Source organism: Atheta coriaria, unplaced genomic scaffold (assembly GCF_025399875.1).
Source record: "Atheta coriaria isolate IRGN ID8LTWV9N9 unplaced genomic scaffold, Caltech_Dcor_3.1 hic_scaffold_7_pilon, whole genome shotgun sequence".
NCBI lineage: Eukaryota > Metazoa > Arthropoda > Insecta > Coleoptera > Staphylinidae > Dalotia > Dalotia coriaria.
The window spans coordinates 4015921-4037524 of record NW_027045449.1 but is presented as its reverse complement, the minus strand read 5'-3'; the positions used below and the strand labels follow the sequence as shown (position 1 = coordinate 4037524).

The 21604-nt window shown below is 32.8% G+C and overlaps 6 protein-coding genes and 1 long non-coding RNA gene across 9 annotated transcripts in view; 3 read left to right on the top strand and 4 right to left on the bottom strand.

The window, feature by feature from the left end:
- The first annotated feature begins 2189 nt into the window (after positions 1–2189).
- On the top strand, positions 2190–6904 carry Tg (Transglutaminase). The gene is made up of 4 exons (XM_065307837.1): positions 2190–2476; positions 4321–4563; positions 4627–5286; positions 5337–6904. The coding sequence occupies exons 1-4, from the start codon at positions 2350–2352 to the stop codon at positions 6593–6595; spliced, it is 2289 nt and encodes a 762-aa protein (XP_065163909.1). The 5' UTR covers positions 2190–2349; the 3' UTR covers positions 6596–6904.
- Positions 6905–7307: 403 nt separating this feature from the next.
- LOC135795989 (uncharacterized) lies at positions 7308–8231 on the bottom strand. The gene is made up of 4 exons (XR_010549212.1): positions 8098–8231; positions 7871–8043; positions 7461–7813; positions 7308–7401 (listed from the first exon to the last, which is right to left on the bottom strand). It is a non-coding gene; the product is annotated as an uncharacterized lncRNA (long non-coding RNA).
- Positions 8232–8613: 382 nt separating this feature from the next.
- Positions 8614–10526, bottom strand: LOC135795372 (uncharacterized). Its single transcript, XM_065307050.1, has 6 exons — positions 10290–10526; positions 9997–10231; positions 9676–9939; positions 9417–9624; positions 9091–9348; positions 8614–9036 (listed from the first exon to the last, which is right to left on the bottom strand). Exons 1-6 carry the CDS (start codon positions 10501–10503, stop codon positions 8977–8979), a joined length of 1239 nt encoding a protein of 412 aa, XP_065163122.1. The 5' UTR covers positions 10504–10526; the 3' UTR covers positions 8614–8976.
- Positions 10527–10608: 82 nt separating this feature from the next.
- Positions 10609–16185, bottom strand: LOC135795371 (hemocyte protein-glutamine gamma-glutamyltransferase-like). Of its 3 annotated transcripts, none has more exons than XM_065307047.1 (6): positions 15993–16185; positions 12946–13158; positions 12390–12883; positions 11726–12327; positions 11070–11666; positions 10609–11009 (listed from the first exon to the last, which is right to left on the bottom strand). In XM_065307047.1, the coding sequence occupies exons 2-6, from the start codon at positions 13145–13147 to the stop codon at positions 10778–10780; spliced, it is 2127 nt and encodes a 708-aa protein (XP_065163119.1). In that variant the 5' UTR covers positions 13148–13158; positions 15993–16185; the 3' UTR covers positions 10609–10777. The 3 variants fall into 3 exon arrangements, with proteins under 3 accessions (XP_065163119.1, XP_065163120.1, XP_065163121.1); XM_065307048.1 differs by lacking the exon at positions 15993–16185 and adding an exon at positions 13243–13787; XM_065307049.1 differs by lacking the exon at positions 15993–16185 and adding an exon at positions 13226–13236.
- A 1292-nt stretch (positions 16186–17477) lies between these two features.
- Positions 17478–18962, top strand: LOC135795233 (transmembrane protein 231). The gene is made up of 5 exons (XM_065306832.1): positions 17478–17771; positions 17827–17990; positions 18046–18177; positions 18273–18516; positions 18578–18962. Exons 1-5 carry the CDS (start codon positions 17630–17632, stop codon positions 18859–18861), a joined length of 966 nt encoding a protein of 321 aa, XP_065162904.1. The 5' UTR covers positions 17478–17629; the 3' UTR covers positions 18862–18962.
- On the bottom strand, positions 18206–19787 carry LOC135795234 (mitochondrial import inner membrane translocase subunit Tim21). Its single transcript, XM_065306833.1, has 2 exons — positions 19177–19787; positions 18206–19079 (listed from the first exon to the last, which is right to left on the bottom strand). Exons 1-2 carry the CDS (start codon positions 19705–19707, stop codon positions 18951–18953), a joined length of 660 nt encoding a protein of 219 aa, XP_065162905.1. The 5' UTR covers positions 19708–19787; the 3' UTR covers positions 18206–18950.
- A 191-nt stretch (positions 19788–19978) lies between these two features.
- Rab3GAP1 (RAB3 GTPase activating protein subunit 1) overlaps positions 19979–21604 on the top strand; it is a 32215-nt gene continuing 30589 nt past the window's right edge. Inside the window, exons 1-2 of the mRNA XM_065306826.1 lie at positions 19979–21346; positions 21406–21596. Coding sequence (XP_065162898.1) covers positions 20078–21346; positions 21406–21596 — 1460 coding nt within the window. The 5' untranslated portion in view covers positions 19979–20077. The remainder of the gene's footprint in view (positions 21347–21405; positions 21597–21604) is intronic.

The window sequence follows — 21604 nt, the reverse complement described above, 5'->3', positions numbered from 1 at the left end:
ACATTTAACAGAATTGTTTTTTAGATATTACTTTTATTGTTATTTTTATGATTTTTTGGAGTTTAATGTCTGTTTTAACGTTTTTGTTTTGCACAAAACTGTAGACCCAAATAAAAATATATTTAATGCTTATGATGTTATCAAAAATGTTTGAGTTATCATAACATCAAGATAGATATCTAGTGTTTATTTAAGACTTAAACCTAAATTTCTTCAGATTATGATCGCATTAGTTGTGGGCTTTTTGATGGTTGCAAGTTGGCATTCCTTGACCAAGTTATCATTACGACATTACGAGCAAATAACCAACAATAACAACTAACGTTGGCAACACCATTTTAAATTCGTTCTAATTACAGTCATTTGTTAGTAAATTATCAAAAACGGTATCATTTCTTGGCTTGCGGTGTGCGCCTTTGAAACGCGCCCGCAATTTCTGCAAATGCAGCAAACGCTTTGTGGTGAACTTTGAAGTAATCACAATGTTTGCGTTTGTACCTGCGCTGTTATTAGTGCGTGTTTTCACAACGCATGCGAGTAAATTACAAAATTTACAAAATTGACCACCACAAAGTTGCAGATTGCAAATTGAACATTATATTCTGGATATTTACATTTGCTGCAAGTACGCTGTTTGTTTATTTGATGCGCGTGAAATTTTCTTTGAATATTAAGCAATCAAAACCATAAAACCAACATAAAATGGAAATTTTCCACCGCGATCGTAGACAATTTAACAACTTCTTGGAAACATTTCCAATGTTTGCGTTTAAATTTAAGTTTGGTTGGTATTATCACAAGCCGGAAGAAATTCAGCAACGAAATCATCTGCCGGCCGCGATTCAGTACCTACTTTATTGCTTCATTTCACTTCATTCACCGCACATGCCACGTTCATTTTATTTGCTTTACTTATCACTATATTGTTTATCTCCTCGTATACGAGTGGGCATTGTTGTCGCGGTCATCGTTAAGTTTGTCGTCGACGTGCTCGTGAAAGAGGACGATCATGAAGCGCGCATTGCTAAATAAAATTTAATGGCGGCGAAATGGGCACTGATAAATGGACGCCGCAACGAAGATAACGCGACCGCAAACGCAACGCGACGCAGTCGAGTAATAATGATAAGCCTTACCTGCAGGCGCACGGTGTTTTTATAAGTCGCTATCAATTTGCACGCGAATAATAAACCACGCGGACGTTAAAAACACAAAACTCGAGGTAGTTTGCGCCAGCATAACAACAACACAAGCCAAACAGTTTTACATTGTTTGTTATGGTTACAACAAACAATGTAAAACTGTAATATTTAGGTGACAAATATTGTTTGATTTATATATTATTTTCTTGTATATGTTTTGGTGTAATGAAACAGTACAAGTTTGGTAGTGATTGCGATTTTTTCAAAATTTTAACAAATTACGATCTATTTTAGTATACATAGCGACACCTCTAGGCAATTTTTAGAACTAAATAAATTCAAATTTTAACTTTGCAATACATAGTGCGCCATCTGCCGATTATAAAAGTAACTTCACTTCTTTACAGGTAGAAATCACAAAAGTTATCACACAAGCAGGAAATTTTAACATGGAAATCTAAATTTTCCAAGCTCCCTGCAGGATTCTTACAAAAAATAATAGTTGCAAAATATATATGTAGATAGAGTATCATAAAACAATTTTTTTCTTTACCGAAATTTAGATATTGATTGGCTGAATTCAAATACTATTTGTTGATGATCCCTAGTTTTGTTCATTTTGTTACTAAAATAAATTATGATTGTCCTTATTTTTTAGTCACCAATAACAATTAAATGTCTTCGTAATTGTACAAGTCTATTATTGGCTATTTGAGAGCTCTTAATTAAAGTTAAGTTTCTTATAGCTTAATGTAATTTGAAGCAATTTTAATTGTTTTTAATAATCGAGTTAATCACACCTTTTCTATAGCAATTAAAACATCGTTTTGTTCGTTCAGACTAAGCTGAAAGGCATCAATTAAATTACTAGTTCTCTGGCATTCGGACACTTGGCGGTTTCATTGAAAGAAATCCAAAAACGTGTCTCATTAACACAGTAACACCGCTCCAGCGTTGGCCTGGCATGCGTTACATCAATTACGTCATCTTAATCACGTTTCCCACTCAACTTAAAATCTCGCGCGTTTTGATGTTTCGAATAGCACATGGCATGGCTCAGTAGCGTTCAGTCATTAGCTAAAACGCGCAAGATTAACTCGCATCAGTTAAGAAAACAATAGAATACCAAGTTTAAACTAATGGCAACTTTATAATATTATTAGTAAACATATTGCTAAATTTATTTTAATAATAAATTGAGTTTAAAATGGGGTGGAGAAGAAGATGGAATCGATTTTTGCGGTTTCCACCGTTTCCTGATTTTGATTGCTGTGGACCTGAACATGGCAGGTCCTTCCCAATGTACGCACTGCCAAAACCACGAGAGGCATCAGGTAATTTAATAATTTTTACATTCTTGCACTTTATTTGTTAAACAAACTCTACTTTGTTTAAAAAAAAGAAATCACACACATTTTTTAACGTTTATTATTTCACAGAAGTAAACGCTCATAAACTATACTTTAAGTGATTGAATGCCAAGTTCAATTTATTTTAAAGCATGAGTAGGTATAAGAAGGCCACAAATCTATTAAATTTTTATTAAGTATATAGTTTTATACCAATATAATGTACACAACACATTATTAAAAATAAATTTTATCAAAATTGAGCAAATATAAAAAAAATATTAAAGTGTGAAAAGTCTTAAGTAAATATCATGTAAATTGCAAAGTATGTAGGCAGCTGTTTTAGTTAGCAATGTGGCGCTATAAAATATCGAATGTTTGTTTTTGATCGCTTTCAAGTTGTCGGTTATATTTAAACTGACATCAATTTACGTCGAAGCACACTGCAGAGAATAATTTTTGCGTTTCAAATTCAACTTTGATTTTCTGAAATCGGTTTCAGATGTTAATTAAATACAAACCAGATGAAACAATATTCGTGAACGTTTTTCATGTTTAGATTTCAGATTTACGTACTCATATAACTTTTAGCAGTTTATAGATAACTTATATTTTAGTCTACAAGTTGAATAGAAAAATGTTGTGTATTTATAAACTTAGTAAATTCGAAAACCAAAAAAAACTTTCTCAATGACTCATAACCGTCTAGAATTTCATGATTAATAATTTCCAATTGATTATCAATAATGCCTCAAACATATTTCTCATATAAATTTCAATTTAAACCACATAACACATAAGTAATTGTTGCACTTTGACCTGCGAATCTAAATATTCTTATAACAAATATCTCACGAATTGAATCACGTTCGATGTGACTTTATTCCTGCCATGACACGGTTATTATCAGTCATGACCAATACCACTAATAAATATCTGAAGCAATTTTAATTGTTTCAAACATTTAATTATATTCTAAAAAACTCGTATTCATTGGAATTGAAATTTGAAAATCAATTATTGTTTTAATTGTTATTACACAATAAAAGTAGAACAAAGCACTAAAATATACTGTAATCATTATGTAATACAAAGCAAACTACAATTACAATAATTACAATAACAGTTTACATACTGCAGTCCTATTTTTTTAATATTTGCATTGAAAAAATTGCAGATGTTAATCAAATCATGTTTAATGTGTTTACAAAAACAAAGTGTTTTGGTTTTTTCAAACTGTAAAACAATAAAATGATACAATACTAATTGTTAAAAATAATTTTCAATGCAATTGTTATAAATGAAATACAAGGAGAATGTCATAAAACGATTTTTATGGGTCTAGCCAACTCATACCATTATCACGAAAATCGGATGAGTTTGTTTTCTATTTTTGTGTTTTTCAAACAAATATGTGTCACTTGCATGGTCACACTACTAATTATTAATAGAGGTTTAAACGCACTTAAAGTTGGTAGTGTGTTAAACCGTCTGTTTCTATACATACATTCAAATACACGCTGCTGATCACAAGTGATCGAAGCGTGGTGAGCCCAAATTTGGCATCGTCCAAGTGCGCCAGTTTCCAGCGCTCGCAATAAAACTCAATGTGCATAGGCGTTTTTGTTTGGCATTTTATGCAAAAAAGTTTCCTTGGATATTTTCTTTTCGCGCGCCGCACAGGCCTCAAGGTTACGTGTTCGTTAGAAATAACTGCACTATAACTAAGTGCAAAATTTATGTAAATTACTCATTTTGTCACGTGGCGAGAACAATGTAAACAAAATATTTAAAATATTTAACGATAATTGTTACAACATTATGTGCAGATGTTACTGATGGAATACCATTCATCGATTCGGAATCGGACACGGATATCTTAATCGTACGAGGTATTGATCCTAAAATTGGAATTAATGGATCACTTCATCGCACTTCAAAATTTGAACTGATGTCTAGAGAATTTGAACCATCTTTGGTTGTTCGCAGAGGACAATCATTCATCATAGATATTGTTTTAAACCGGCCTTATAATGATACTGATGGAATATCTTTCATTTTTACCATTGAAGGTACCAAAATATTTTCTCCAAAATTTTAGTAAAAACTTACTTATACTATCTAATAACTTTCAGATGATGATAAACCCTCACATGGAACCTCCTCCCTCGTTGCAATCCCACTTTCTATGAGTTATAGTAGTCATCGTCCATGGAATGTAGTTTTATCAAAATCGGACTTAAATACTATTTCAGTAGAAATTACTCCATCCCCAGATTGTATTGTCTCCTGTTGGAAAATGGACGTGGATACCAAAAGCTACAGAAACCGCCCATACAGTTACACTTGGCCCACGAAAATATTTATTTTGTTTAATCCATGGTGTTTAGATGATCAAGTATATTTAGATTCCTATGTTTGGAAAGATGAAGCTGTATTAGAAGATACAGGATTAATCTGGCGTGGCACCGCCAATCGAATGAGACCTACCATTTGGAAGTACGGACAATTTGATAAAGATGTTTTAGAATGTTCTCTGTATTTGATTAAATACGTTGGAAAGATTACTGGGAAAAGTCGAAGTTGTCCGATTCTGACTTCCAGAGCTTTAGCTGCTGCGGTAAACTCCATGGATGATAATGGTGTACTAATGGGAAACTGGAGTAATGACTTTGAAGATGGTACCGCTCCGACTAAATGGGTTGGAAGTGCAGAAATCATGCAAAAATACTACAAAAAGAAGAAAAGTGTTAAATATGCGCAGTGCTGGGTGTTTGGCGGTGTTCTAACAACAAGTAAGTCTTTTATTTGATCATTGCTTCAATTTCAATCATTTTTTTTATAGTTTGTAGAGCTGTGGGTATACCAAGTCGTGTAATTACTAATTACTCCTCGGCACATGACACCCAAAGTTCTCTAACCGTTGATTACTTCATGACCGATAAAGGCGAGATCATGACTGAAATGAACTCCGATTCAATTTGGAACTTTCATGTCTGGAATGAGGTGTGGATGGACCGGCCAGACCTCGGTGATGGTTATGGCGGTTGGCAGGCGATTGATGCCACTCCCCAGGAGCAAAGTGAAGATATGTATAAATGTGGACCTGCTTCAGTCATAGCAGTTAAACGTGGGGAAATAAGAAAGCCATATGATAATAGTTTCCTATATGCCGAGGTTAATGCAGATAAAGTTTACTGGCGTTATGATGGACCAACACAGCCATTAAAATTAATTCGTAAAGACACAGAATCAATCGGTAAACTTATCTCTACAAAACAACCTGGAAAATTTGATAGATTAGATATTACTTCGTCTTATAAACATGCTGAAAGTACTACTGAAGAACGTGGTACTATGTTTGCTGCCCTAAAAGAAGCTGAAAACATGTTTTCTCGGTATTATTTAAATGAAGAATTCAATGATATTTACTTTAACTTTGAATTGAACGATGATATTGTCATTGGTCAACCTTTTAAGATAACTCTTCTTATTAGAAACAAATCTTTAAGCAAAGACTATAGAATCATTGTATATTTACGAGCTGAAGTTGTGACCTACATGGGTAAAGTTGGCGACGCAGTCAAAAAAGAAGACTATAATTTCACCCTTGCGAAAAGTACGATGAGGGAGCTTGAGGTGACTGTCCGCTATGACGAGTACTACAAACGATTGTTAGATCAAGCCGCATTTAACATATCATGTCTAGCTAAGATCGTTGATATTGATTATGATTATTACGCACAGGATGACTTCAGAGTACGCAAACCTGATGTGAAAATTCTGACGGATAATCCTGTTGAAGATGTGGAATGTCATGGGACAGCATATCTTGTAAATCCATTGCCGAATACATTGCACAAGTGCCAGTTTAAGATTGAAGGACCAGGGATCTCGGAAACCATCAAAGTAAAAGATGCGGTGGCAGCTAATGGTGGAAAAGCTACGGTTGAATTCACTTTTATACCGAAACAGATTGGTAAACATACGATTGCAGCTAAATTTACATCAAAAGAGTTGGATGATTGTGATGGATATAGAACTATTTATGTTTCAAGTAATGATATCACCAGGATTAATGAAACTGTTACACCAGAGGACTGAATTATGCCAAAAAGTTTTGAAAAACTTACAATCAGATAGTAAATTTTTTCTTATATATCATACATTTTGTAGAATAAATTAAACATTGTGAAATATTAATCATTAACATTAATTATAGTGAAAAAGTTAATGTTCACTAATTTTGACATAAAATTTTAGATATTTATGAAATAACTGCCAAGATAAAATTTGTTATTGATATATAATCTTTAATAATTTAGAATTAAGACAAAATCAGTATTTTTAGTTGAGATGTATTACATGTGTAACCCTAAATGCCAATAAATATTTAATATATTTTTAAATTAATCCCTTTTAGCTCTAAATTATGATTTCATCATTTTTATAATTTAGCTTCATCGTTAACTTGTCGCAATACTGCGAAAAATGACGCGGCTTTCTTCATAAACTAGAAATCAATAATTTACTTATTTATATGTCTATTTTCTTGTAGGAAAGTGATAATTATATAGATTGTAGTTATAATTACCTCTAGCCAAGTTTCCAGAGAAATAGGCAAAACTCCGCCCGCTTTAAGATAGTCATTGCGAGTCATTCGAAGTTGTACAACTTTGAAAATTCGCAGAAATACTTTATCGCAAAAATACCAAGGCATATCATATAAAATATCTCTTAATTCTTCAACCTTCAAAAAATACATATTCATATGATTAAGTAATTACCCTAGAAATAGTATTTATTACTTTATTGGTCAATTGTTCGCCGGCTAATGTATTGATGTAAATTTGACCAACAATTCCAAAGAAGTATTGAAATAATGCCGGATATAATGCTTTGTTATCAGTCTTAAAAACATATTAAATTACGCACATCAGCATTTTTAGTATTGGTATAATTTACTTACAGTTATCCATGTGAAAAGTACAAAAATCATGTAGACAAATAAAAAGTTCACTTCAACTGCAAGAATCGGAGAAATAAAAGAATAAAATTCATCTCTGAAATTTAGTAATTCTTGATGATGTTTGATACACATTTTAAAATTGGATATGGCCACTTTTTGAAACTTGTCAGTATCTTTCAACTTATTAATCTTTACAATATAACGTGAGCTAAAATTTTAAAGCAAAACAAATAATTAATTTATAGCAAGTATTTAAAAATACTTTTCTTTATCTTTTAGATACTCATCAATTTCTTCTTGAGGCATACCACACTGCAATAAAGCGTTAGGAATAATATAAGTAAAATCCTCACCTATAAGAATTAATATTAAGAACTATGAAATATGTAATTAATTTTTATATACAATACCAAGTAAATTAAATTGGTGTGTCATTAATACGTTTGCACAAACATTATACATTTCAATATTAGCGAAACTAGAAGTCATAAAGACTTGTGCACAACTTTGGATCGCAACAGTTGGATAGTAATATTCATCTGGTGACCAATCATAAAATAACCACATTGGCAGTGGTAATTCTCTAAAATTGTATAATAAATAACTGAAATTTTCGTATTTTTAACAATCACCTTACCTAACTTCATTGAATAATGGTGCAAAAGCTAAAAACAAACCAGCACCGCCAACAAAAGCCCACCATCCAAATAAGCACCAGTCCGAGATTCTTCTTCCACGTTCCATTGTCACAGGATTTGGACTGAGTGAACTGCTTTCTTTCATTACGAAATTCATTCTCATTACGAGAAATTCCACACGTTTGTGATTAAAGATAAAATATGTTGATCTTAGGGATATACTGGTGTATAAAACTAGCAATAAAAGGTTGGGAAATAAATATATTTTAAACCTTTTTATTGTTCGGTTATTATAAACCAACTTACGCAGGTTTAAAATATTCATGGCAATATCAGAAATCTGCACGAATCCATAAACTCGTATCCCCACATAACTGAAAATCAAAGTACACGCAAAACAAAAAAATATAAACACTCTATACAAGTAGTAAAAGAGTTTAAAAATCAATGGCCAATTGGGTTCTGGTCGAAACTGAGCAAAAACCTGAAGCATAATCAAGTTATTCGCGAAGTACTTCTTCACTTTTGTCATTTTTATAATTATGTTGTATAATACACAGTCAAGAGTAAAACAGAATATCGAAACATAACTTACCTTTTATAGGTGTCACAAAAATGTATAGTTATGAAAAAGTATAATGACTTAATAAGTGTTTTAAAAGTTAATAAGTCGTAAAAAAGTCTGTGGTTGACACCTTGGAATAAGTTCAAAAGTGCTGTAATTACAGAAAGTAATAATTTCAATTCAGCGTAGCTAGACTAAATCTAATTGGGATTTTAATAAAAGAATACAATTGTCACTTGTAAGCCACAATTGAAACTTTATAAGATATTCATCTCTACTTCTAAAGTTTTCTAGCAGTGCCAGGATTAAAACCTTAATCTTCTCCATTAACTTGTCGCAAAACAGCGAAAAATGATGCTGCTTTCTTCATAAACTACAAAAATTCAATAATAAGCATAGAGTAACATATTTTTTAAATAATTTTTACCTCTAAAAATGTTTCTAAAGACATATCCAACAGTTTCCCAGCTTTTAAATAACCATTTTTTGTCATACGCATTTGTATAATTAGGAAATCCTTTCTGAATTCTTTATCGCAAAAATACCATGGTTGATCATAAAGTATATTTCTTAATTCGTCCACTTCCATTGTCAATTTTTCCCCGAAAACACCCATCATATAGATTTGACAAACAGTTCCACCAAAATATTGACTTAGAGCGAAATAAATGGTGGGATCATCAGTCTAAATAATAATAAATTAATATTAAAGACGTTTAAATTCTGTACTTTGTGATTGTAGTTGTAACTTACAATTGTTACCGTAAATAACGAAAATATTAAATAACCCAATAAAAATAATAACTCAGTACTCAATTGGAACGAAATAAACCCATAGAATTCATCTTTGAACGTGAGCATATCTTGATGATGATGAATGCAAAATTTTAAGTTATCCAGAATAGCACTTTTAAATTCTTTAGTATCAGCAATCTTTTGAATTTTGTTTATATATAATTTACTAAAAATAAAAATAAACAAAAATATTATCACAATAATATATTCTACAAACTCTTCTCTATTGTTCATAAAATATTCCACATCAGTGCGTGGCATTCCTATTTTATGTAACGCATTAGAAAAAATGTGTTTGAAGTCATCACCAAGCAACTTGAATTGATAGCGTAATAAAATAGTAAAACATGCGTTAAACATTTCAATATTAGCAAAACAGGAAACCATGAATATCTGAGACATGGTTTGGAATACTAATGTTGGCATATAATATCTATCATCAGTCCAATCATAGAATAACCAGTATTGTAACGGTAGTTCTCTTAAAATATTTATAAAAATAACAAAAATTGTTGAATTACATGAGTATTATATGTACTTCTTTCTTTTGAAGAACGGACTTAATGCCATTCCCATTCCAGCACCGATTGCGAACAGATTCCAAGCATTGTGCATGCGATTAGATACAGTACGACCTTGTTTCATTGTATATGGTTCAAAACCCAAAGATGCCTTTTCTCGCATCACAGTATTCATTCTCATGATTAAATATTCGACGACATCAGAATAGTAAACAAAGTGAATATTCCTTAAAGCAATACTAGCATAGATAACTACAAAATAGTATTAGTAGTAGTGTTTACAAAATTAATATTTATTGTTTTATTTTACGGATATTGACGATGTTGATAGCACTGTGTGCAATCTCTCCGGTATCATCAAGAACAACCGCTATTGCACTAAAAGCCAAAGTGGCTGTGAAACAAACATAGCAACAAAATCTTTCCAAGTAGTAAAGAATTTTGATTATTAGAGGCCAATGAGGTTCTGGCCGGTATTGAGCAAACAGATGAAGAAAAAAGACGTTTTTCCCAAAAAATCTCATAATTACAAATTTCAAAGTCACAATTTCACAATATTAACATTAAACTTCAGCAGTTAAGAACAGTAAACTCCTTAAATACTCTTCAAAACAAAGAAACAATTCAAGTTTTGAAGAAAATTGCAGGTTTAATATTTAATCAATGCAATTACAATTCACTTAATTCTAAAGTGAATTTCGCAAAGTCCAATTAATTTTCAATAATTTATAACTTTGTTGCATTGGCACATGTTCAATAAAATATAAATATAAAAATATTAGTTTTAAATATAACTTTTTATGTAATCTGAATAGTTTTAGATCCGCAGATACCATGAAGTTGTTTCGATGTAAACGTAGCCACTACTTTTCGCTGTCCTTGTCGCCTCGGAGTAAATACTCCTTCGAAAGTGACAGTTTCACCTGGTCCTACATCGGGATACGCGGTTACTTCCGGTTTAGTCACTCCTGGACCTTCAATGGAATAGGTGCATTCAACTAGCGAGTCATCAGCTAGTGGATTAACAAATCTACAAGTGCATTAATAAGCAAATTATTGATTCCTAACTTTTGCTATGTGATTAACTTACGAGCAAGTAACAACATTTTCTTCTCCCACATGAAAATCATTTTGTGGTTCAACCGCGATTGTTGGTTTGGTCATGGTGAAATCATCTTCCTCACTCCATGTCTGCCTGGTTTCCTTTACATTAGCAATGGAGTAAATTTTAATCAGATTGTGATCTACTAGCTTATCCATGTAGTCATCTTTTGTGACATGTATTCTAAGCACTTCCGTTTCCCCTCCTTTTACAGCAAACACTCCCTGAGCCCTTTTAATAGGTTTAGCTGTTGCTCCATTGTAAAAGACACTCGATGCCGATAAAACAGCGCTAATATTCCTGATGTGATTTGAGTTGTTTTGAATATTCACAACCACATCGAAACTATCACCGAATGGGATGGCATCAATATCAACTAAGTCAAAGAAAACATCTTCTTGTTCAGGTGTGGGAATTTCATAGAACTGCTGTGCTTTCGGGACACCTTTCACGGCATTATAGACTGCTAAACGTTCTGCTTCAGTTCCTTCAGCGTTTTTAAATGTTCTGGTGAGATCCATGAGATCAGAATCTCCTTCGTCATCATCTTCGTTGGGAGTTTTAGTTACAATTTTTCTACCAACACTATAAATTTAATTAGAATATTAGTTTTATCGTAAAAAAGGTAAAAATAGATAACTTACTGATACTGATTAATTGACATTCTTGAAAATCCCCAATCAGATGTCTCGTCTTCTTGGAAGTTGCAAATATCAGCGTTTACTTCAGAAAACACAAATGGAGTATCGTACAAATATCCAACTTCACCTCGTCTCACAGCTTCAACGGAAGCAGGCCCACAACGAAACATCCCATCACTTTGTTCCTGAGGTGTGGAATCAATAACCTGCCATCCGCCATAACCAACCGGGAGATCAGGACGTGTCATCCAGACATCGTTCCATACATGGAAGTTCCAACAACTATCATTACAATCTCCATCCGGACCGTTCTCAATTTTGTTTCCAAACAAATCATAATATTTATCAACCGTGAGAGAGCAATTAGTGTCATGAGCACTGACATAATTAGTGGTGGACCTACAAGGTATGCCCAATGTCCTGCAAACTGTCACTACTGCAGCAGAAAACACCCAACATTGACCGTATTTCACGGGTTGTCCACCTGTTCTTAAATATTGATCCATGATGGAAACTGATCCAGTCCAAGCGTGGGGACTGGTACCATCAGAGTACTCGCCATCCCAACGACCTTCTAGCAAACCATTATCATCCACAGAATTAATCTATAGATGCAAACATAATTTTGGTATAAAATTCTTTAAAATTCATGATTTGATTAACATACCACTGCAGAAATGGCCCTAGCAATCAAAACAGGACTTCCTCTATCAGCAGGAGCTAACCCCGATCGTTCCAAGAGCAAACAAGCTGCTGGTAGGGTCACATCATCAAACTGACCAAAGATCCACCTCTTTCCGCTTGGTTTCTTAAAAGTTCCACACCAAATCTTTCCATTTTCATTCAAAATATACTCTTTACGTTCTTCCTCATTCTCCATATAAACACCATCTTGTGGGCACCAAGGATTAAAAAGCACGTAGATATCATCTTCTACTTTGTAATCATTACGAGGTTGTTGGCCTCTAATGTTGGTTTGAATTGTGCACGACCAGATTCCCACTTGAGCATTCGGAGGAATATGTACTTGAAGAGTAATAGTGTCACCTTCGTGGCTGGTCATGCATAGGCCCCATTTTGTTGGGTTTCGAGGAAGATGTTTCTGATCAATGAGTAAAGGAAGGATTACACGAGTTCCTTTAAGAACGTGCGGCTTAGCACCTAATTGCAATAAAAATATAAAAATTAAAAAATTTTAAATATTAAAAATCAGCAGAACTTACCAAAGCCAAAACCAATGCGAACAATGTCTTCTTCTGGGTTAAACTCGCGATTGAAACGAACCGCGAAGTAAATATTACATCCACGGCGAAAAATCGGTGTAGGCATGTCTGGGTTTTGAACTAAATCATATTCTTCAGTATTGCAAGCCTTTGCATTGTCTTTAGGATAGAATTCAGTAAGTTGCACTTCCAACGGATCCATTATTTACAATTCTTCAAAAACACGCACAAAATATAAACAATTAAGTAAACTTGTTTAAATTTATATTTTTTAACTCACTATCTTAAAATTTTTACCGTTGGTTTTGAATAATTTAAGTTTTATGCTAAATTCCACTGTAAAAATATACAACCAGTTTGTTTTAAGTTTTAACTTTTAAGCTCAGGCAAACTATGCGTGTGTATTCGGTGCGTGTTGGACCGAAACTAATTTTTGGCATCGACGAGCGCCGTATTTTATGCACCATTGGCTCAAGATCAAGAATTAACTGCTGCATGCGCAGGAGCAGATTCAACTTAAGTTGGTTTTTATATGACGCATACTTTTTTCACACAATAATACCTTGACTCTGTGAACGTGCGTAGCGATTCTTCGAAATCAATTTCCGTTTTGTTTAAGTTTACTGTGACTGTAATACTGATTGTTTTGATGTTAATGAATAAACTTGTTACTTTTACAGTAATGTGTCGTCATCACATATACTACACCGCATTTATAGTTATATTATACACCGAAACATTGTTAGGAAATGAATAAATGAAGTCCTGGATGACGACATATGAGATGAGCAATTCTTTTATTTCATTTCATTGTGTATTTTGTATGGCCTGTTGTACTTTGATTCACGTCTCGTGGTTAGTTAATTCATCAGACGTGTGTGATAGAGTAATGAATTTAAATTGCGGTTTACTAACGCCTCAATGATTTAATCTTAATAATTATAATAATTATCTAAAAAAACATAAAGTACATTAATGTTTGCTTTATTTGCAAATGCAAAAACTTTAAATGTTAATTTTGAATTGAATATTCATGTTTTTCCTAATTTTTTTCATCACTAGCGAACAATTTTGTCATTATTTCAGATGTTGAAACAGTTGGAAGTTGGAATAATTGAATAATCGCAATAAATAGCAACCAGGATACGTAACGTGGCATGAAGTACGTATGCATCTTGCATTGTACGAAAGTATTAATAAATATTATTCGTGCAAGTCGTGCGAGAAATTTGTGTTGACGTCGGGATGTCGAGAACTAGCAAATTTGCAAATTCGCAATGAATTGAATAATTGAGTGAAATAAATGGTGATTAACGACGATCTATCACCGCGATAATTATCTAATAGCACACTACTGAATAATTACATAATTACTTTATTGTTATTTTGCAAGTGGCGCTTAATTTATTAGCTTATATCTACGTTCTTTGTCTTGAAGCGATGTTATTGCAAAGTCAAAGTCAAACTAATTAGTATTCTTAAAGTGCATTAAATAATAAACGGGATTATTATTTTGTTTAATGACATAGCTAAAACATCTTTAACATAAGTAATAAAATTGAACAAAAACATTATTCACACAAATATATTTAAAAGCTATTACGTGTTGATTTATTGTTTACATTAAATCACATAAAATGCGAATTTAATTAATACTTAATCAAGAATATGTTTAATCAATTATCATAGTTGAAATCGTAGTTTTAGTGCAGACATTACGGAATGTTGATAATTTATTACTATTTAAGAAAACAGGATAGACTAGATCTTTAGATAAAACGATGTTATTGCAAAAACATAAAATCATTAACTATTTGTGTTGTTCTAATGTTGTTTACTTTATTTTTGTCGTAATTAAATGTGTTTTTGCTAGACAATTTAAATGCCTTGAATGCATCATTTCGGACACATCAAAAGTATCTATGAAATATCTAAGAATAGTTTAGAGCTGAAATTGTGTTGTTAAACTGATATAGCTTGGAGAAACAAAGCAATTACTGTTTTAAATTTAATTATGCTTACTAATTAATGGCCACGAACATGACAGTATTTTTAAAGAGGTAAAAATGTTCAAAAACACCTTCGATTTGTTGAAAACTAGTAATTTAACTGTCATTTCGCTATTTTTTAATTTTCTTGCGCAAATTATAATCAAACACTGCCTATTTTTATATAAGAAACTTGCCCAAAACATTAAACATGTTGTGTAACTTTATATCCAAACCATAAGAGAGGAGTAAACTGATTGTCAATAAATAATAAAAATTACATCTGCGGCGTTACCTTGACAAAGAATTCATCTTGACATATACAACCTTGAACGTATCAATGGATTTAATTTGGAAAAACACGCAATAGACTATAACTTCACAAACAAAACACGCATGAAAACGATTTATTCATTTTTTGAATAAAATTCCAATGAATATTAAGTGAATTGTGCGTATACGAGTAACAAAATCGTGTTCAAATATTTAAATTTGTTGCTAATATTTTATTTGTGTTCTATCATGCTTTATTCTCTTTTTCTGTGGTATTATGCATTTGTCATAAATAGCAAAAAGCATAATATAAATTGATAATAAACATCGTTGATCATTGAAAACTTGTTTCCTTTTATGTTTAAACTTGTAAATTAAGTGTATTCAAAGATTATTGTTGTTTAAAAACCTGCAATGATGAAATCACTCTGATAAACTGCAAAAATGCGCATTACTAAGCATTTTCGCAGAAGCATTATGTAGGTCAACATAATTGCATTACTTCGGAAATTACAAAATTGACCTTAATTTTTGGGATTTACCAGAATTAACCAAAACTCTAACAGATTTATTCAACCTTCGAATAATAAATCGAAAACTACAATTATAAATATTCTACGAAAACCGCACTGGTAAGTATAATATGCCTTTAACTAAAATTAATTTATCAAAATTCGATATAGTGATAAGTGGGCAGCAATAAAATTGATAAACTTTCAGTTTATTCGGTTTATCAAAATTAATTACGTACAAATAAAAACATAAATACGATGAACTTTTACTTACTGTTGTTTTATCTGTTATCAATTCTGTACTGTTGGCACAAATTTTTTAGTGTTAAATTTACCAAACAAATTCACTGATGTAATGCAAGCCAATTAAATATGGACATGTGATAGAAATATTTGTTATTTAATAGCGAACAAAGCTGGAGCGCTTTGAGTCAAGTTCTAAGCACAACTAAACAGATTTATTACAATTTTTATATCATATATATGATTTAATAGCTGTGATTGAAGTTTATGTTACAATGTTAGTCTCCTGACCAAAGCCGTCGAGAGCTAGCGCGGGCCCCGGGAAAAAAACCGCGGGCCCCGGCACTCGTCAATTTTTCGCTAATTTTTTTGTGTTTGCGATTTAAGAGAGACTTTACTGCCTGCAGCAAGTTGATGCAGCGCTAGGAGACAGCGCGCGGGACACATGCGTTAAAAACGTTGTTTACACCGAATCGCAGATAACAGCTTTGTATACAAAACTATTCTCGTGCCCATGTTTGTCTATAAATATAAAAATAAGCCGTATAACTCGATTTTATGATTTTTAGTGCATCCTAGTGCCATCTATGAATTCAACAGATACTAGTTCTACAATTTAGACTATTGCTGGGGGTGCTTGATAATTATTTTCGACGTTTTTTGATAGTGCATATCGTCTAAACGAAAAGCGCTAGAATCCATTGAATTGCTGATTATGAAGGATTGGAAAATTCTCTATCAGATAAAATTTTAAAATAACTTAATTTAATGATACTTTAATTTAATAATAAAAACGCGACTGAAAGTGCTAAAAATTACAATTTTTCAATTTTTTACGATTTATTTCAATAGCGAATATCTCGTAAGTGAATACGAGTCACTTCTACCGCTGCCCTTGTACGGTGCCCTGAACACGAGTCACCTCTACCGCTGCCCTTGTACGGTGCCCTGAACACGAGTCACTTCTACCGCTGCCCTTGTACGGTGCCCTGAACACGAGTCACTTCTACCGCTACCCATGTACGGTGCCCAGAACACGAGTCACTTCTATCGACACCCTGCTACGGAAAACCAATTGAAACTCAACTATAAAATTGCGATTAATTGTAATATAACTAAATAAACAAGGAAAAATTAACGTTCTTGACATATTCGAGTCAATAGACGATAATTGTGCATATCTTTTAAACTAAAAGCAATAGCGACCAACGGATTGAAAGTTATGAAAGATTGGAAAATTCTGCATTAGATAAGAATTTAAAATAATTTAATTTCGTAGGATAAAAGGACCAAGAACCGTTAAAATATTGTGTATCCCAACCAAAAAATTGAAACAGGTTGACAATAAACAAATGTGTACGAAGTTCGTTAAATTCTGCAAATGGTCATTTCTATGCATGTTTTCATTACAATAGTTTTGTTTTTATTCTCAAGTATATCAGTTGCTAGGAGACTTCCCATTGTCTATTTCTTTCTATTTCTCCACCCAACACAAGTTCAATACAAACAAAACAATCAAAACTTCAACCACAACATTTCGGCTTCGGCTGCTTGTCGATTAAGAATTCATCAGATTGTTGATCATTTAAGGCGCGTTGAAAGACTGTGATCCAATTATTAATTTATAAAGAGAATTACAATCATTGACAGTCAAAGTAAACTAATAAAATGTTCTGTGTTTTGGACATCTATAAACGAAACCTTGAAATTATATATAAAACAACGTTATGTTCCAAAGCAACTTTTGTAATAATCATAACAACCATTGCAGCTATCGTCTTTCCGTTTATCTTCGCATACCGAAGTCGTGGTAAGTCAAATAATATTAAACTTTAATTTAGCTGACCAACATTTGAATATTTTAGGATTTTGGTTAAAACACGACACATTCTATGAACAGCCTAATGTCCGCTTCAAAGGAGAATACTTTTTTGTTGGCTTCACCAATGATATTAGTAACGTTATCATCTGTAACAACATTTACGACTTTCCAAAACTGAGAAAACTTGATAAATGCTCAACTTTTAAAGTTTTTATTAGCAAAAACTTGTGATTTCCAGATGTTTATAAATGTATATTTATAGGTAAAAGAAATTGACAAAAACTACGATGGAAAACCTGACACTCTTGAATTTCATATGGAACTCACCTTTGCACCAAATGTACATTATCTGCAACATTTCATATTAATTTTACCACTAGATTACAGATTACAAGTAATATTTTTTATATTAATTAAGTTCATTTGATATTAAATGTTTTATTATGGTATGTACAATCATTATTAACATTCTTCTTTCTGCATTTGCAGACAACATGTCCATTAAAAATGCAATCAGCAATCATTTTACAACAAACAATCCTTCCAAGAGCTAATCATCTAACGATAACAGCAAATTTAATGTTAAAACAAAAAGCTCCACTGCATTGCTACCCAAAAGTGACTGATAAACTTCTTAATAATATTATCATGATTCAAGAAACACATTCTTATAATGATAACTTGGATAACTTTAACGTTAACAAAATAATCAACAACTATTTACAACGAAATTGTAAGTGATATTCTTACTACTTCTTTCAAACAATTTTCAAATTTTAAAAACTCATTTCTAGTTACAACTCATTTATCAGAAATCTACACATCCTACGACTTAACATCGGAAAACTTTAAGTTACACCTTCTTGTGGATTATCCAGAACAAGCTGTTTACTATCGCCCCGGGTTTTGGCAGGTCTTAAAATGGGCTTGGATACAATACCTAGCTATTTATATTGCGTTTGCTTGGTTGATTAACAAAATACAAAACTACATTTTTGAGAACGATCTGGTCTTGGCCTACAAGTCTTTGCCAAGTACATTAATGCAACGAATAGCAGACAGGAAGAAAAATTACTAATAATTATATTATGTATTAAAATGATTAGGCACTAAACATATAAACATATATGTATATTATATATAAAGTTGTGTACTCTTGCACTATTTTTATAATAGGAATTCAGATGTTGGTGTTGTGATGTGTTTCTGGCTGCTGTCTTCCAGCACAAGGCGAGTTTGTGCTAAATCATTTACATCCACAATTAAGTATTTATATTCATAGTAACCGGAATCATTCTGAAATAAACGATTTATATAATAACTTTATGAAGAAGAAAACATTAATTTCTTCTTTAAGCAAATAAATATACAAATCTTGCTAATATGTACTTACTTCAACCATTTCTAAAGAACATGTTCCCTTGTGAAAAGCACCTTGCAGATAAAACTTCATTCTCAAATGTTTTTTACCCTGATTATCTAGAAAACCCATATAAGCTGGATGTTGTCTCCTGCCTCTTCTTGTTTCTTCACCATAGGCACTGATAGGTGCTCCTAACTTATCCTCCAATCTGGTTTCACTTAAACATCTTTTTACAGCTGCTGAGAACACATTGTTGGGGCTCATGCTTGAGAATAATTCATTGAATATTGCATAGAATAAGGTGCCAGTTACACCAACTCCAAGTAAGATAATGCCCAAATAGGAAGCTGTTTTCGTTGTTTCCTTGACTTTTTCTCCTAAAGGTTTTACATTTGTGTCTAGTTCTGCTCTTGGAGATGATCTTGTTAGTGATCCACTATTGGAGGATTTTGATGTCTTTGTTGAATACAAACGAAACAATTGAATTAGTGAATACGTTGCCCTCGAATTTGAATAAAGTGAAACTGAGGGTCGCATTAAGGGGGTAAATAATTTTAACATTTTGAGGAAGGATTTTCAAGTTCTGCCGGCGAAGTTCACAATACACTTATTAGGTAACCTATAAACTTCAAAAAGTTCTGGGCAATAACAGTGAATACAATTTAACACTAGAGATTGAATAGGATAATATGAACAAATTGTGTTAATTCTTTCATTTAATGAATAAGAATTCTTTTACGGTAAAGGTGTGCTAAAGCATGATTACATAAATCATTGTGTATGTAACATTTAAACATTTTAGTTATGCGTTTTGCTATAGAGAGCAGCACCTCCTGGACACAAAATCTTTTTGATACACTCACACCTGACCAGTTTGTTGTTGTTCCCAATAAATCAGTTTTAATAAAAACATTGCCTATTATCCTGCAAAATGAATGAAGAAATCGACGAGTCTGAGTTTTACCATCAAGATTTCACCACCGCATCTGAATGGGAGGTATTTATAGCCCGTTTAGAGGAAATAATCCATGAGTGGAAGATAGAAGACAACAAAGCTGACTCGATATGCAAAGAAGAAGGCATATGGAGAATTAAAACAGAAAATATACCTTTTGCTGATGTGGAATTTACCTTTACATACTACTCTGCAAAGTGTGAAGATTCAGAAGAACAAGATGAAGAGGCTAAGGAAGAACTGGAATTTTCCCAACACCCAATGCAAAACTCTTTCGATTTTACATTAAGAGACATTGCCAATGAACATGAAGATATTCTCATTTATTATTGGTATGGTTTACATGACTACATAGTGTTGTCACCAGTTAATAACTCAAATGTTGTATCTGAGAGCAGAATAAAGATTTTATTGAGTTCAGCAAACATAGCAATTGGCAATTCTAACTGTGAGATACCAATCTTTATCCAAGTAAGAGAAAAATGGCAGAAGTATTATCTGGGAGTCTTTGAGTCTGACAATGTCAGAACTAACTTTGAAATGGTTCATCTGCGCCGCGGTCCACAACATTGTCAATATCTCACTGGTCTCACAGATTTATTCAAAACTAAGATCATGTCACCTATACAATTGGAGCCGATTATTGTATCAGTTAAATTCAGTTATCTCCTGAATGATTTTGGCACATATATATGGAAGCAGGATGCAGTTGATTGTGATGTTGAAAACTTTGATGCCAATGCTGTGGTGATGTTACCACTAGGTGTGACAATTGATCCTGTTGAGAGTTTGCTGGTTAAAGCACAGTGGTCGCAAATGCCGGATAATTTGATTGTTGATTCGGAATCGTACACAAATTTTGAACCGATGCAAGCACCTAAATGGACGGTTTTTGCCAATTTTGCGGATAAACCGATATGTTTGCTTGCTGATTGCCTGTCAGAGTTTGTGCATTTGTTGAAAAATGCTGCGACTGTATACGACGTTCTTGGTGATTTTGCCGTTCAACCAGCAGAGAATACAAATCCTTTAGATTTGCTGACTGAACCGAGAGTGCCGACTATTTCCAGCGTGTTGAAACGAGCGGCCAGAAATTCTTTGACTAAGAGCAGTCATGTTCAAAGAAAAGGTTTAGCCCCATTACCTGAAGAGGTTCTAGTACCAATGCTGTACTTTTTGTTTCCTGATGCTGAAGAAAACAGTCCCCATGTGTATTTTACTAATAAGAAGGATGGAATTGAAGAAGTAAGTTAAGAAAAGACGAAAGGAATTGTATTTAATAAAGATTATGTTGCAAATTGTAGGATCCTGCCGCTATCGATGAGAAGTACAAAGGATTCAAGACATGCAAAGTTGATTCGTTGGTTTGGAGACTCAGCATCATTTTGTGCCATGCTTTGTATAGTCTTGGAGGAGCTCGTGCCGTTGCTCATATTTGGTTTGAGTTTGTTCAGGAGATGCGGTATAGATGGGAAAGAAGTATTATGATTCCAGGGTAAGTTA